The 14,444-nt window shown below is 34.9% G+C and overlaps 1 protein-coding gene across 1 annotated transcript; it reads right to left on the bottom strand.

The window, feature by feature from the left end:
- Positions 1-1,007: 1,007 nt before the first annotated feature.
- On the bottom strand, positions 1,008-14,444 carry LOC111087256. Its single transcript, XM_022393281.1, has 4 exons — positions 14,420-14,444; positions 10,891-10,931; positions 7,965-8,002; positions 1,008-1,436 (listed from the first exon to the last, which is right to left on the bottom strand). The coding sequence occupies exons 2-4, from the start codon at positions 10,910-10,912 to the stop codon at positions 1,008-1,010; spliced, it is 489 nt and encodes a 162-aa protein (XP_022248989.1). The 5' UTR covers positions 10,913-10,931; positions 14,420-14,444.

Below are 14,444 nucleotides of genomic sequence, written 5' to 3'. Positions count from 1 at the left end.
ACAGATAGCTCTTGTGTAGCTTTGTGCATAATTAAAAACAAACAAACAAATTTAAGTTTAATTTCTTAAGGGTATTTTTATCATGCATTATTCTAGTAAAGAAAAGTTTGCTGGTTTGACCGATGTTGGCATTAGTAATCAAGTATTGAAAATGATAAATTCCTGATCTGAACATATTTTATTTTCTGAGTGCATGAATATTTTTTATTGGGAAGGATTGTTATATGCACGCCCAAATGTGGTCAATTTCTGGTTTCATCACACAACCTACGACATGCCAAACAATATCAAAATGTTGTTCTGATACATGCTGTTCCACCGGAACATAATATAGCCGTAATCATCACGTGACTTCTCTGTATTCAATACTCAACCCTGGTTGATTATAATCATTTTACACTCTAGCATTTCATTAAATTGTGACCCCAGTGGTAATTCAACAGGCTAGCAACATTAAACATTGAGTTTCGAAACCTATGGTGGACAGAACACAGATAACCTATTATGTAAATTTGTGCTTAACAATAACCAAATAACCATTAAATTCAATAAATCTAGCATTTTATTAAACTGTAAATCATATTTTAAATTATTGCTTGAACTCTAAGTGTACTCAAATTATTGTTTTATATTGTATGGTATAGTTCTTCCTTCTAATGTTCTTTTGATTTTATTGGTTTCAGTTTTGTTATATACTAACACCTCCGTGTATTAATGTGTTTATAGAGCTGTTTTAACAACTGCAAAGAACATTCTTTCCTCAGTTAACCATTCTGAATATTGTAGATTTATTCATAATTTATACACAAGCATGTGGCCAGTTGTGTCGTGTATGATAAACAAAGTCAACGGGATCCACCAATACTAATTGCAATATTAAAACCAGTTTCTTCATATTAACAAATTTTCAAACCCAAACCAGAGAAAAAAATATGTTGTATATAATATCATTTGATGTTCCGTGCCTGTTCTTCAATCTAACTTTCTTGCGTAACATCCTTAGGTGTTTACACGGCCTTCTGTGCTTTTTTTAAAACTGTTTGGCTCGCAAGAATACGTAAATCTGGAGGAAGAATACGAGCCTTCAGCGGAACAGCCTTTTCTATGTCCTGCTCTGTCAGGAAGAGAGTGTCTTTAAGGCCGATGTTATCATTAACATAAAAAAAGTATGTAGAGTTAACACACGGTACCACTTCATCTGCAAAACCGCAGGTTAGGGTCAACTGGTTAAAAAACGTAAGGTTTCCACACAGGAAACTCCACTGTTGAACCTCCGATGGACCATTAGCATGAGTGACCGTATGACAAACGTGGAATATCTTACAGTCGTTGTCCACGTCAGCATAATAGCCATCCCCAGGGCACGAAAACGTAGTTCGAATATTTCCAACAAGTAACTCAGCTCCATCTGGAAGCTCGTATGCTCTTCGCTTGTACTGCAAAGGGAAAAAAATATTTATAAAAAATACCTAAGCAATTTTAAATATATTAGATATGTATATGCGTGAAATATACAGAAAAGGTTAACATTCAATAACTTACGGTTGAAATAAAAATGGTGCAGAACTATTTTCTACATTGAATATATTTATTTATGTTAAGAATTCTACAAAAACTCGACAAGAATCTGAAAATGCTCAAAGAAAATTGTTCAACAATAAACTAGTGGTACTAAAACCAAGCCAACAAGGGATTAGTGGTACTAGAAAGTTATCAAGAAAGAGCAAGTCGAGGAACAAGCCAACAATGAGCTCTGGTGTTATAAACAGATGAAGTAGAATCCAGTAGTGCTTCAGATAGGCCAACGAAGGGCTGGCTAGTGATGCTACAAACAAATCAAGAAAGGCCTAGTGATACTACGAAGAAGTCAATAAGTGCAAATGGTGCTACCGTGGTATTCTCAGGTGAATTGATTTTTCTCGTAAATATTAGATATGACCACTTTGTAACAACAGGATAGAACAGGGGATTTTAGAGTAATATGAATTTGAAAATTCGACTGAGTATTAAATTGCGTGAGAAATATACAAACTGGACAAGTGAAAAAAGTTAAAACAATCGTTATTAACAATACAACAACAACAAAACAAAAGCTGTGTGTGTACATATTAATAGTAAAAAACACCAAACCGAAACCAAATATTTTTTGGCACAATGAAAGGTAAAATTTTTGCTATTAGTTACAGCCGATTAGTTTCATTAACGTAGTTACCATCATCACTAGTATCTACATTGTTAGATTAGCATCATTCAGCTAATACTGTATACTATCCCTGATAATGGTAACTGTAATTTGTTACAGTATCCAACATGATGTTTGTGAATTTCATATACTACTGATAACTTCATTTATTCATGAATATTTCAACTCGACCTTATCAAAATATTTTTGGGCGGCTCTTTATGAGAAATCCCAGATAAAAATTGAGGTTTTCTCTTTTTATTTGTTTTTTAGCCAAAGTATGAATCTCGTGGTTATTTTTATCTCTGACATGAAAGTTCACAATCTGACGAATATTGCAATGTCAAAATTGGAACATTCTCTTATCAGTATTTATGAAAATATCACGTACAATATATTTTTCCAACAATACTTTTTAGGTCACTTATCACAGTTGACCTCATAATAATTAGTTCTTAACCTCAAGATCGAATACCTTGTCTCCATGCCCGTGCAGATTTTTATTGTTATGATCTTTGTGAAATTGATTCATTAATGATATACATTTCTTGATGACTTCATGCAATGATCTTTGTGAAATTGATTCATTAATGATATACATTTCTTGATGACTTCATGCAATGATCTTTGTGAAATTGATTCATTAATGATATACATTTCTTGATGACTTCATGCAATGATCTTTGTGAAATTGATTCATTAATGATATACATTTCTTGGTGACTTCATGTAATGTTCGTAGATGCATATGAATGATTGAGTGATAATTATACCTTGGTGTACATACACTTGATATTTTGGAAAGTAAGGTGTCACAAAGCCTTTTCCATTATTGGTTTCAGAATAATCATGTGGAAATCATACATTGTAGTGCATACACTATATAGTTCCCCACAGTGACACGGCGAAATACCGGCGGATACCCGTGGTGGGCAGAGCACAGATAACCCATTGTGTAGCTTTGTGCTTAACTTCAAACAAACAAACGCTATACAGTGTACTTCCCTGATAGCTTGTGAAGCAAGGAATCCCGCTTCCTTTGAGGTTATGATCTTGCTAGTTAGTAAATGACCTAGCCAGTGGTAATCAGTCAGTCTCACCCATATTGATCAGGAGCTCGACATTTGTATCTTAGCCTATTGTCTGTTGCTTCTAAATCTAGCAACATATCATCTGATTCATCATGGACCATAAGAAAATATTTTTCATCTCCTCTCTTTCACTGGGTGAGTTAGAATTACTCGAAATGTTGTTATCATACGCCTTTGACTATCAGTTTCATCATCAGCATCCTGATGAAGCCAGTGCACCAAAGACTCGTCTGAAACATATGGACATGGCTTATCAAAATGCTCTATGTGCTTTCGTGTGTGTTTCATCTCCTGCAACCCATACATTAATAGACCAACTTGTCAGGGTATCAGGTACAGGCCAGTTCAGTTAGGCCCAAACTGCTTCTGTGGTGCTGACATGTACCACAACCACATACAGGTCTTCACATACGAAGACCTGTTCTTTTACCATCTGATAATAACACTTCTTCTGTGATCAAACAGCATTCCCTAGCTGTTGTCAGGTGAACTTGTGTTTGTTAACTATCACATACCTCAACCACTCAACACATTCCCGAGGAAATTGTAGGACATCTTCTTGTGGGGAAGAACCACCTTATGGGTGCCACACACAACATGGTATTTACACTATTTCTGTAAACCTGTACTCAAATGTGGCCAGACAAACTACCATTGAATGTTAGCACAAGTGCAAATAATACTCTGGTACCCTGTAGTATTTTAGTTATGCAAAAGTTGGAGAATTTTGTGTTGTACAGCTCTGGCGACTATTACATGTGCCACAAATTATATGTATATGTGCTATGGTATTCTATTATTACAAATCAGGCTTCACCTTCCTACACAGTAAGTAGCATCCATGCTAGGTTGGAGTCCTTCAGTTGTTCTTTATGGGAAATCTCCTACTTCATAGTCTGACTTTGCTTTGGTAGAAATAGTTATGGTTTCAGCTTACACTTGGTATCCAGAGTCAGAAATCCCACAATAGATAGGGTCTCACTGTGTGGTGAGAAACTCCACCTGTTTCCGTGTTGTTAGCACTGATGATGAATTATGACAAAGTCGTATTCCTGAAATGTTGTGATCTAAAGTGCTATCATCCCCTCCTCATTTTTAAAGTTTGTAAGTCACTTCAGTGAAGCATGATCCACCTGGACACCGAACGTTCTACCATACAAATAGTGGTAACAAGTGTTTCACAAAGAATTCGAATGTACGCAGTTCTTTTTCATTTTACAGTAACTGGATTTGGTGGCCATGATTGTACAACTAGAACACATGATTACATTTTCTACATCATCCTGCAAATCTGATAACACTTCTCTGATTCCATTCTCATCGATGTCAGTGTCTAACAGGAACTTGCTCTCTTGTCATGGAAGGACTGGCACTGAAGCATCCACTAAAGCAAAATTTAGGGATCAGAATGCTTGGTCACATTCCATGCTCCATCCAAAGTATGTCTACTTTCATAAGAGCAAACAATGGTACTGCTATCTTGAAGAAGTAAGCCACAGATTGTCAGCAATATGATTCTAAACCCAGGGAACTATGTACTTTTCATTTGGTCACAGATGGAGACTAATCTCTCACCACAGCTATCTTAGCTGGTTCCACAGAAACTACAACTCTCCCTACGTGAGGAAATCCTTTCCAAGCTGCTTTACTGATCTGTGGGAATACCATTTTCAAAGTTTTAGCCACGAACTCGAAAATGCAACCAAACACCAAAATATTGATAGTTTAGACAAAACGTCTCTCCATTGCAGTTCCTTCAATGTAAGCTCCATTAGACTCTGATAAGTGGCTAAGCATATTACACAGAACAAACAGCATAACAGAATTCATACAAGCCATCTCTCGTGCTAAAAGCAGTCATAGCCCGCTCTCCTCATCCAGCCTGACTAGCCAGTAATCAGATGCCACATCTAGGGTGTTAAGCAAACAGGAACCTTTTAATGCATCCAGATATTCAACCGTTTGTGGTAAAAGAAACTCATCAATACGTTTTTGCATTCACCCATCTAAGATTGACACATAACTTTAATCTACCTAAATGTTTTCCTGAGAGTCACTACTGGAAATGACCAAACACTCTCTGAAGTTGTATGATTCCATCCTTTAATATTCACTATATTTCAGCACTGAAAAGGTCTCTAGTGCTCCAGGGAACTTTGTGCAGTGGTTACTTTATCAGATGTGCATTGTCTGTATTTATGCAATGTGGAGTCATTGTTGTTGATCTAATCAGTCATCTGGTCCCACAAATACACGTAAATATTCAAACAATAAAATATGGAGTTGCTTTCACTGTGAGGATTCAGATTGCTTACATAATCCTCAGTCAATGACTTCAGATGTGTTGATGGCCATGAATTTGCTTTCATCTGTGGTGCAATGGACAAAACCATAGCATTATCTCTAGTTTGTTATTTCCATTTAACTCCATACTCGTAACCTTTTCATTGTACAAAAGAACACTGGGAACTCATTCCTTGCCAGACAGGCAACTGTCTAAGCTAATGCTGTATGCTTTCTGGAAAGGAAACAGTTTATTTCATTTGTGACATCTGTATATGGTACTGTCGCACTATAGTTTGTCCAGAGTAAACCATGGAAACCACTTGTATATACAGGGGAACTGTTATTCCATAAGCTATATACATTCGTGCAGTTCACTGTCCTTGGTTTAATCTGGCTGACACCACGTAACCTTCCCATGGAACATCAGCTCACATTTTGCCCAAGTAAAACTGATTAATAACTTTTGCAATACATTTATCCTAAGGGTTGTAGAATTTCTTCATTCTGTGAGCAACAATTCCTAGACAGAGCCAGAACTATACCTCTCCTCTAATGTCTAGTCTATTGCCATTTGCCAGAATGAAGTTAGTGTTCACTTCTCAGCGTGATGCTCTCACTTAAGAGACTTAAGAGATCACTAAATCCACTAGTATTCTTACAGTTTCTGTTTCAACCAGCAATTCACCCTCTTTCATTTGTATTCTCACAGGTAGATGCCAAGCTCTACCCAGGCATAACAGAGCTGGGCTGGCCATTAAACTCTTTGGTACAAGCTGTTTGTTATGCTTCCCCAAGATGGTAGTCAGGCCCAACGTGGACTCTGTCATTTTTCTGGAGCATTTGCTACAGCATCTATAATAGTTTTTGTTTATCCTGCAATAAATCCTGTGGCCATGGCATAAAAATTTCTTTTCCTAGTTACTTGTGGTTTTCTCAATGTAACTGATTTATTTGAATTTATTAGACAGGTCTGCTAAATAACAGAAAGATCAAAGAATACATTTTCGAGTAACCTGAATTTGAAAGCTGAGTGTTAAGCTGTGTGTGAAATATATTGACTGGACATGTTTCATGAAAAGTAAAAACAATCTTTGCACACCAAAAACAGTGTACGTAATTGTGGTGATAAATATTTACATACCTCTCTTAGATCAGTGTTTGAACCTATAGATCTCTTTCCATTAGAACAGCATGATGATAACCAAGTAAAAATGTATAGAACTAAGGATCCACGCTGATACAGGAAACCTTGGTTTTCTTGTGTTGTGATAGCATTATCACATGACTGCTCATTATCCCACAGAATTCATCGGCTATGACATATAGATATCATCTACTCAGCCAGCAAAGCATGTTGCAGTCATTGATCCTTTCAAAACAGATGTACTGCAATATCCCCTTGGGTAAAGTAGATATTAATTTTCAATAGAGAACAAAGACACAAAAGCAATTAGAACAAGGCAGCATCAGTGGTTTTATTGACTATGTGCTTATGCCAAAATTTCATAGAATTAGGCTAAACAATTTTTGTAAAAATTCCTAGGTTAATATAAGCAGGTAGAAAACATATAATATGCCTCCATATCACACTACAAAGAGATCACTACAAAGCTGACAAGGAGCTAGTGGTACTACAAGCAGATAAAGAAGAAGCTCGTAGTGCTATAAATAGACTACCAAGGAACTAGGAATAGGCTATTAAGAAGGGGCTAGAAATACGCCACAAAGGGGCTAGTAGTAATATAAAGAGATAAACAATAAACTAGTAAACAAAAATAGAAGGAAGCTAGTAATGCAATAAGTGGTCATTAAGGGGCTAGGTGTTCTAGTATTGCAAACAAACCAACAAGGGGCTTGTGGAAAATTGGATGAATCTAATGAATCAAGAATTAAAAAGAAACAAAACTCTAGTCCTTATTAAACCCAGATAAATATAACAATGCTGTTATTCTTAGTATAAAATATCATGAGTAAAAGGTGTATAAAATATTTTAGGAGATAATATCAAGCTAATTGTGATACCAACAGGTCATTAAGGAGATAGGAATCATAGAAATCCCCCCCCCCCCAAGGAACTATTGATGATTTTAACGCTTTGGCTAGAAGCTAGTGGTGAAAATAACAACTCAACAAGTAGTTAATGATGCTGCAAACAGATTGACACTAAACTGATAGCTATGGAAAATCAATAACAATATGGGTTCTGCTGTAATCAATATAAACATACGAAACATACATGAGTTTCCAATTGCATGTGAAAGTCTTAAACGTACATAATTGAGTGTTAACAAAATGTTAACATTGTATAAAAGCGTGAAACATTTCAATTTCTAAGCAATTTTTTAATGTACTAAATTATTATCAAACTGATCAATCACATTACAGTAAATAAAAAAAAAACTTACCCGATGTAAGGCGGTTACAGCGGCTATACTGCACGCTACTGTAAAACAAAATAATTATTACTTCCTCATTAAGATGTAATTATTAAAATCTCATTAAAATGTAATTATTACTTTATCGCTCAGATACAATTATTACCATCTTAGTCAGTTGTAATTATTATTACCTCACTGATTTGTAATTTTTACTATCTCATTTAACTGCAGTTATTACCATTACACTGAACTTAAATTATTACTACCTCACTGCGATGTATTTATAGTTATTTTATTGAATTGTAATTATACTACCTCATTAAGATATAATTACTACTGTCTCACTCTTATGTAATTACTAATACCTAATTCAAATGTTGCTAGTTTATATAAAAAAAATGGTTTTCTTTTGAACAAAATGACAAATCAAGTTTCATCCAAATGTTTTTTCGCTTTAAAAAACTTTTGGTGTGAATATTACCACTATCATATACATTAGTTTATCGTTTAGATGCCTTTGAATCTATACTCTGCTTGTACGATATTTATACAAAAGTTGTATTTTATTTAAAACATATATTTGTATATGGAATGGAACACGTTTCTTGTTATTTGTTAAAAGTACGGAAAACATTGTTCTCACACTTTGTTACTAATTTTGTGGATAAATATAAACTTAGAAGAAAAGTTTTGTTTGTAGTTAAGCACAAAACTACACAACAGACAATCTGTGCTGTGCCTAAAACTAATATCAAGCCTTAAAACTTACCACTGACCCACTAGAGGGCTAGAAGAAAAGACCAATAAATTAATTGATAAAATAAACATCAGTAATAAAGTGAGATATCATAACATTTAACTCGTTTTGAAACCTAACCTACTCTAATTTGTTTGTTTCTCACCAGCTATTTGGTAATTTTAACATTTTAGAGAAACAACAGTGTTACTCTTGTCATTTTCATTAGCACTCGGAAGATACTGTAATAACAAAATATGATAAGATATATACAGTGTAGCGTTAAAAACAGAGTAGTAATTTATCGGGTAACTTAAAAAATCATTAACCTTTGATGGTTTATTGGAATAACACGGAGAAGTGAGCGATGAGCATAATACATCACTAATGATGTATTGGATTAATATCTAGAAGCGCCCTCTAATTATAACATTTGACATGTTATGTAGGGATAATATAGCTCAGAATTTCCATAGAAAACTGGTAATTTGTTATTATTCTTATATAGTTAATAGTTCCTTTCTTTCTTTCTGGCAACCAGGTCTTCAAAGTGGCTTGAAAAATGGGACTTTATATTTAGAACTTTCACAATCTACTCAAAACTGAGAAAACTAAAAAACGCTGATATTATGTAAGTAAGTTAGATTTTCAAAAAAAAAAAGAATATTCTCAATAGCATAAGTATTCAATCCCTAAATCGGTTCAGGTGCAAAAGAAAGGTCAAATAGTTAGTGTAATGGTCTGTATCTGTATGCAATCAAAGTGGTTTAACTTGACTTCAGAGTAAATGCATCTATTCAAGCCACAACTCACATAGTGATACTACAAACCAACCAGGAATACCAAGAAGCTTTCCAAACAAGTTAGGGATAAATGGTAGAGAAGCACAGATTAGGATAATGTTACAAGAAGATTTCAAAGTCGCTGAATATTCCTTTAAGTACGGTAAAGTACATCATTAAGAAGTGGAATGTGCTTCATACCACCCAGTCACAGTACAGATCAGGCGCCCTTCCAAACTAAGCAGCCGGGTAAGCAGGAAACTTGTTAGGGATGCCACTATGAAGCCAACAGTGATTTTGAAAGATTTGCAAAGTTGAGTTCCATGTCTGAGATGGACATCAGTGTTCATACATCGACAATATCCCAGTCCCTATACAAACCTAAACCTGTATAGGCGAGTAGCAAAAAAGAAGCTATTACTGAAATAAGAATCATCTTAAATCTCGCATGGAGTTTGCGACAAAACATTTATAATGCAGACATATGGTAGACGGTTTTGTGGTCAAACGAGACAAAAATTGAGTTTTTTGGTCTAAATTCAAAACGCTACTTCTAGCGCAAGCCCAACACAGCACGTCACCCAGTCAACACCATCACAACGGTCAAGCATGGTGGTGGCAGCATCATGTTATGAGGATGCTTCTCATAAGCAGGGACTGGGAAGCTTGTCAGGATTGAGGAGAAGATGGATGGTGTAAAGTACAGGCGAATCCTAGAGGAAAACCTGCTTAAGTCAGCCAAAAAATCTAAAACTGGGTCGAAAATTCACATTTCAGCAGGACAATGACCTGAAGTAAAAGACCAAAGCCACACTGGAGTGGTTTCAAAAGAAGAAAATTGACAATGACCTGAAGCACAAGGCCAAAGCCACAGTGGAGTGGTTTCAAAAGAAGAAAGCGAATGTCCTGGAGTGGCCCAGTCAAAGTCCTAACTTGAATTCAGTGGAGAACTTATGGCGAGACTTGAAGAATCAATCCATCAACGATCCCCAACGAACTTGTCAGAACTGGAGCAATTTTGCCAAGAATAATGTGCAAAAATTACACCATTCCATTGTGCAAAGCTGGAAGAAACCTATCCAAAAAAACTCACAATAATAATCGTTGCAAAAGGTGCTTCCACCAAGTACTGAGTTAGGAGGCTGAATGCATATGCAATCAGCAAATTTCAATTCATATATTTTCTTTGTAGGTTTTTGCTGACATTCAACTTCCTTCATACATAATACTGTTGAGTTTGATCATTAGAGTTTTGAATAAAAACAAGTTTAATAAACAATTGTTTACATTACTTGTATTCCATCAAAAGATGACATTAATGGTAGAGGGTGAATACTTTTGCAAGGCACTGTAACAATCTAGAAGATTAACTGCAGCTCATAACTGAAGCAGTAGATCAAATAGTATACTGAAAGATAGTAGTGTTTTAACTTACCCAGGATAATCCACGTTCTCATCTCGTGTTCCAGTTAATGCCTGTGAATAAAAGAATTGCTAATAAACTTTATAAATAACTTAGCAACGTATGCATTCATTCAGTTAGTTACGATAGTTAGAGTTAAATTACTCTAGAAATTTCTGAAGTATTTTTCTTATAACAATTACATTCATTGGACACATCAAAATTCCTGAAAATACTAAATAGTTACATTCACACTTGGTCTGATAACAGTGTTATTAATTAGATATATTAACTCTTACACAATAGTTGAGATTTGTTTAATTTATTTATTTATTGTGGAATAGACTAACTAAAAATCGGGTTTCGATGCCCGTAATGAGCAGCGCACAGATAGCTTTGTGCTTAACAACAACCAAACAATCGAATACGTTGTTTTGTTATGTTACTATATAGTTTATAATGGAAAATAGTAAATTAGTATCTAGCTTTCGGTACAAGATCAACTGATATTAATTAAAAATGATAAACTAATTTTACTCTTACGACGGTTACTACAAAAATTATTTCAATTAGATGGAGTGATATTTATCTAATCAAAAACACCTTAGTTGTGAAAAAAAGGTGCGCCCAGAAAAGGATTGAGTGTGCGACCTAAAATAATGAAATAAAAATTGGCAGCCGAACTGGTAGCTAGATTTATAGCACTGATAAGAATTTTACAGCAAATATTCATTCATTACTTAGTTAGGCCGAGTATTTTGTTTTACCCACCATGCCCCAAATTGAACAAAAAACAGAGCCTGGCTAACTAATGAATAAGTATTTGCTGTAAAATTCTTATCAATGCTATAATTGTAGCTACCAGTTTGGCCGCCAAGTTTTATTTCATTATTTGAAGTCGAACTTTGAATCCTTTTTTGGCCGCACCTTTTTTTCACACCTAAGGGGTTTTTGATCAGAAGTTTTTGCACACGAACAAAATACACCAAGTAAGAAAGTGACACTCGATAGCAACCTACATTAACTTTAGGATCGCAGCTCTGTTATTTGGAACAGGCCTTTACTTTACAGAACCAACCAGATTCTTTAAAATATATGGTGATAATTTTCCTCTCTAAAACAGTGTTGATAGCTTTCTTTACAGTAACGCCATGGAATTTAGATTAATAGTTTCTTGTCATCACCCCCATACAATCAGTACAGCAGTATCAAGCATCATTATTTATGATAATTGCTTAAGCTAATATTATGAGACGCTAAACGCTCTTTATTTAGGATAATTTCATAAAATTTAGTAAATTTGTGCTGAAAAGTTGGTAGTAAATAATCAATAATACCTGCCCCACCCGTATGATTCTTTTGAAAACTTGAGCTAGAAACTGCTAATTTAGTTTGCTTGGCCTAACCAATACTTATGTATCTGCACTTCCCTTCACCTCGCCCCCCAGTAGCACAGCTGTATGTCTGCGACTTACAACGCTAGAAATTGGGTTTCGATACCCGTTGTGAGCAGAGCACAGATAACCCATTGTGTAACTTTGTGCTTAATTATAAACAAACAATCCTTTCACCTTATAGTTTTCCTGCTCTAAATCAGCCGTTTTTAATCCGAATGACAAAAAATCTAAAAGGTCCATTTTTACTCTTAGATATGTTTGTTAGTAATTAAGCACAAAGCTACACAATGGGCTATCTGTGCTCTGGCCACCACAGGTATCGAAACACGAATTCTAGCGTTCTAAGTTCGCAGACATACCGCTGTGCCATTGAGAGGAATTACTCTTATATGCAGCTGTAGTAAAAATGCTAAAACGATAACTCACATGACTTTTTGTGTAGGCGTGCGCAAAAATGTTCGTAAAATTTAAGCGGTTTTTATTAAATAATTTTGCACACGTGTCTAATATTTACACCAAATGAGACGCCTAATTGTAGGCTCTAAAGTTCTATCAGTGTATCAAATGTGGAAAAAATCCAAAAAAGTAAGTATTTATTTTTCTATCAAATAAAGTTTCTGTACTTTTGGTGAAGAAAAAAAAAAAACAGGAAGAAACTCAATCAAAATTGGAGATGTTATATCTCAGGTATTTCTTAATGGACTGCCGTGAAATTTGGTATGTGAAATAAGAGTCCAGTAGAACACATCCACTAAAAATATGTGATAGTTTGGATTACCATAGTTCGAGATACAGAAGGTGGGATATCGATAAACTATCACTCCCGTTAATAACACGCAGTGTGTCCTGCAGCAAGTTGTTTTGGACACATATCACACTACCACACTATAGACGAGTTTACATCTTACGTTTAAAAATATTATTACTTCTAACAATTCACAATTTGTAAAATCCGATTTGTAAAGAAAACTTAATACGAAATAAATTAAAGAAAAAAACGTTATGGTAGGAAAAGGTGAAGTCGTTGTTTAACTCAGCGTGGGAGAGTTTCAGATAGGGTGCTCTATCTTTTTACAAGGATGGTTTTAAAAATCACGAGCCAGTGGGTCAGTCAAAATCTTCAAGTTATTCATTTTTTATCGATAAAGTTTGATACACTAATCTACTTGAGAAAAATGCTGTTTATATATATATATATATATCTTTGGACAATACAAGTACCGGAAAAAGCAACATTGTTATTATCCTATTTTTACTAACTTCTAAGACACTAGCGTGGACTAGTGGTTAGCATAATCTTACTGTGAATTAGGTTTCATGGTTCGTAGCCCGTTCCCGTGAAACAAACCTCGGAGTTTGGGGTCATGGTATGTTAAAAGAGTTACGGTCAACTCCCACTACTCTGCCAACCAAGAGTGGTTTAAGAGTTGACAGTGAATGCTCTTCACTAGCTACCGTGCCACTAGTTCAAAATTAGGGACATCTATGCGTATGTAGCTATGCACAAGACTTCTGAAACAAACAAACTTCTGAAGTTATGATATAGCATGGATAAGTTGTTTTCTTAGCTGTCATATCCTCTTTCAATAATCAACGTCACATTTTAGTCATTAGTGTAAACCTCAGCTGAAATATTAACCTATTTTAAGTATCGCTGTTATTTGGTCAGTACAACTAAGAACACTATAGGAAAGTAAAGTGTATAATTAAAATCGGGAATTGGAGATCCTTCGATGTTTTGACTTAATAAGTCACATTTGACCACACATGTGTATTAAACAGTGTGGAAAGTTAGCGTATTGATCAAACTTTATATATGTTAACACAATGTTAATACCAAACTAAGGATACTCTGCGATTTTTATTATACAAATATATACATTAGGATCAAATATATACATTACGTATCTCAAGTCGTGGGGTTAAAACCAAAAACTGTGGGATAACGCTAACTAATATTTTGCCAATAGATACACCAAATATCTACTTACGTATCTCAAGTCTTGGGGTTAAAACTTAAAACTGTGGGATAACGCTAACTAATATTGTACCAATAGATACACCAAATATCTACTTACATATCTCAAGTCTTGGGGTTAAAACTAAAAACTGTGGGATAACGCTAACTAATATTTTACCAATAGATACACCAAATATCTACTTACGTATCTCAAGCCGTGGGGTTAAAAT

Source organism: Limulus polyphemus, unplaced genomic scaffold, assembly GCF_000517525.1.
Source record: "Limulus polyphemus unplaced genomic scaffold, Limulus_polyphemus-2.1.2 Scaffold1926, whole genome shotgun sequence".
In the NCBI taxonomy this organism is placed as follows: domain Eukaryota; kingdom Metazoa; phylum Arthropoda; class Merostomata; order Xiphosura; family Limulidae; genus Limulus; species Limulus polyphemus.
This window is presented reverse-complemented; position numbering and strand designations above follow the sequence as displayed.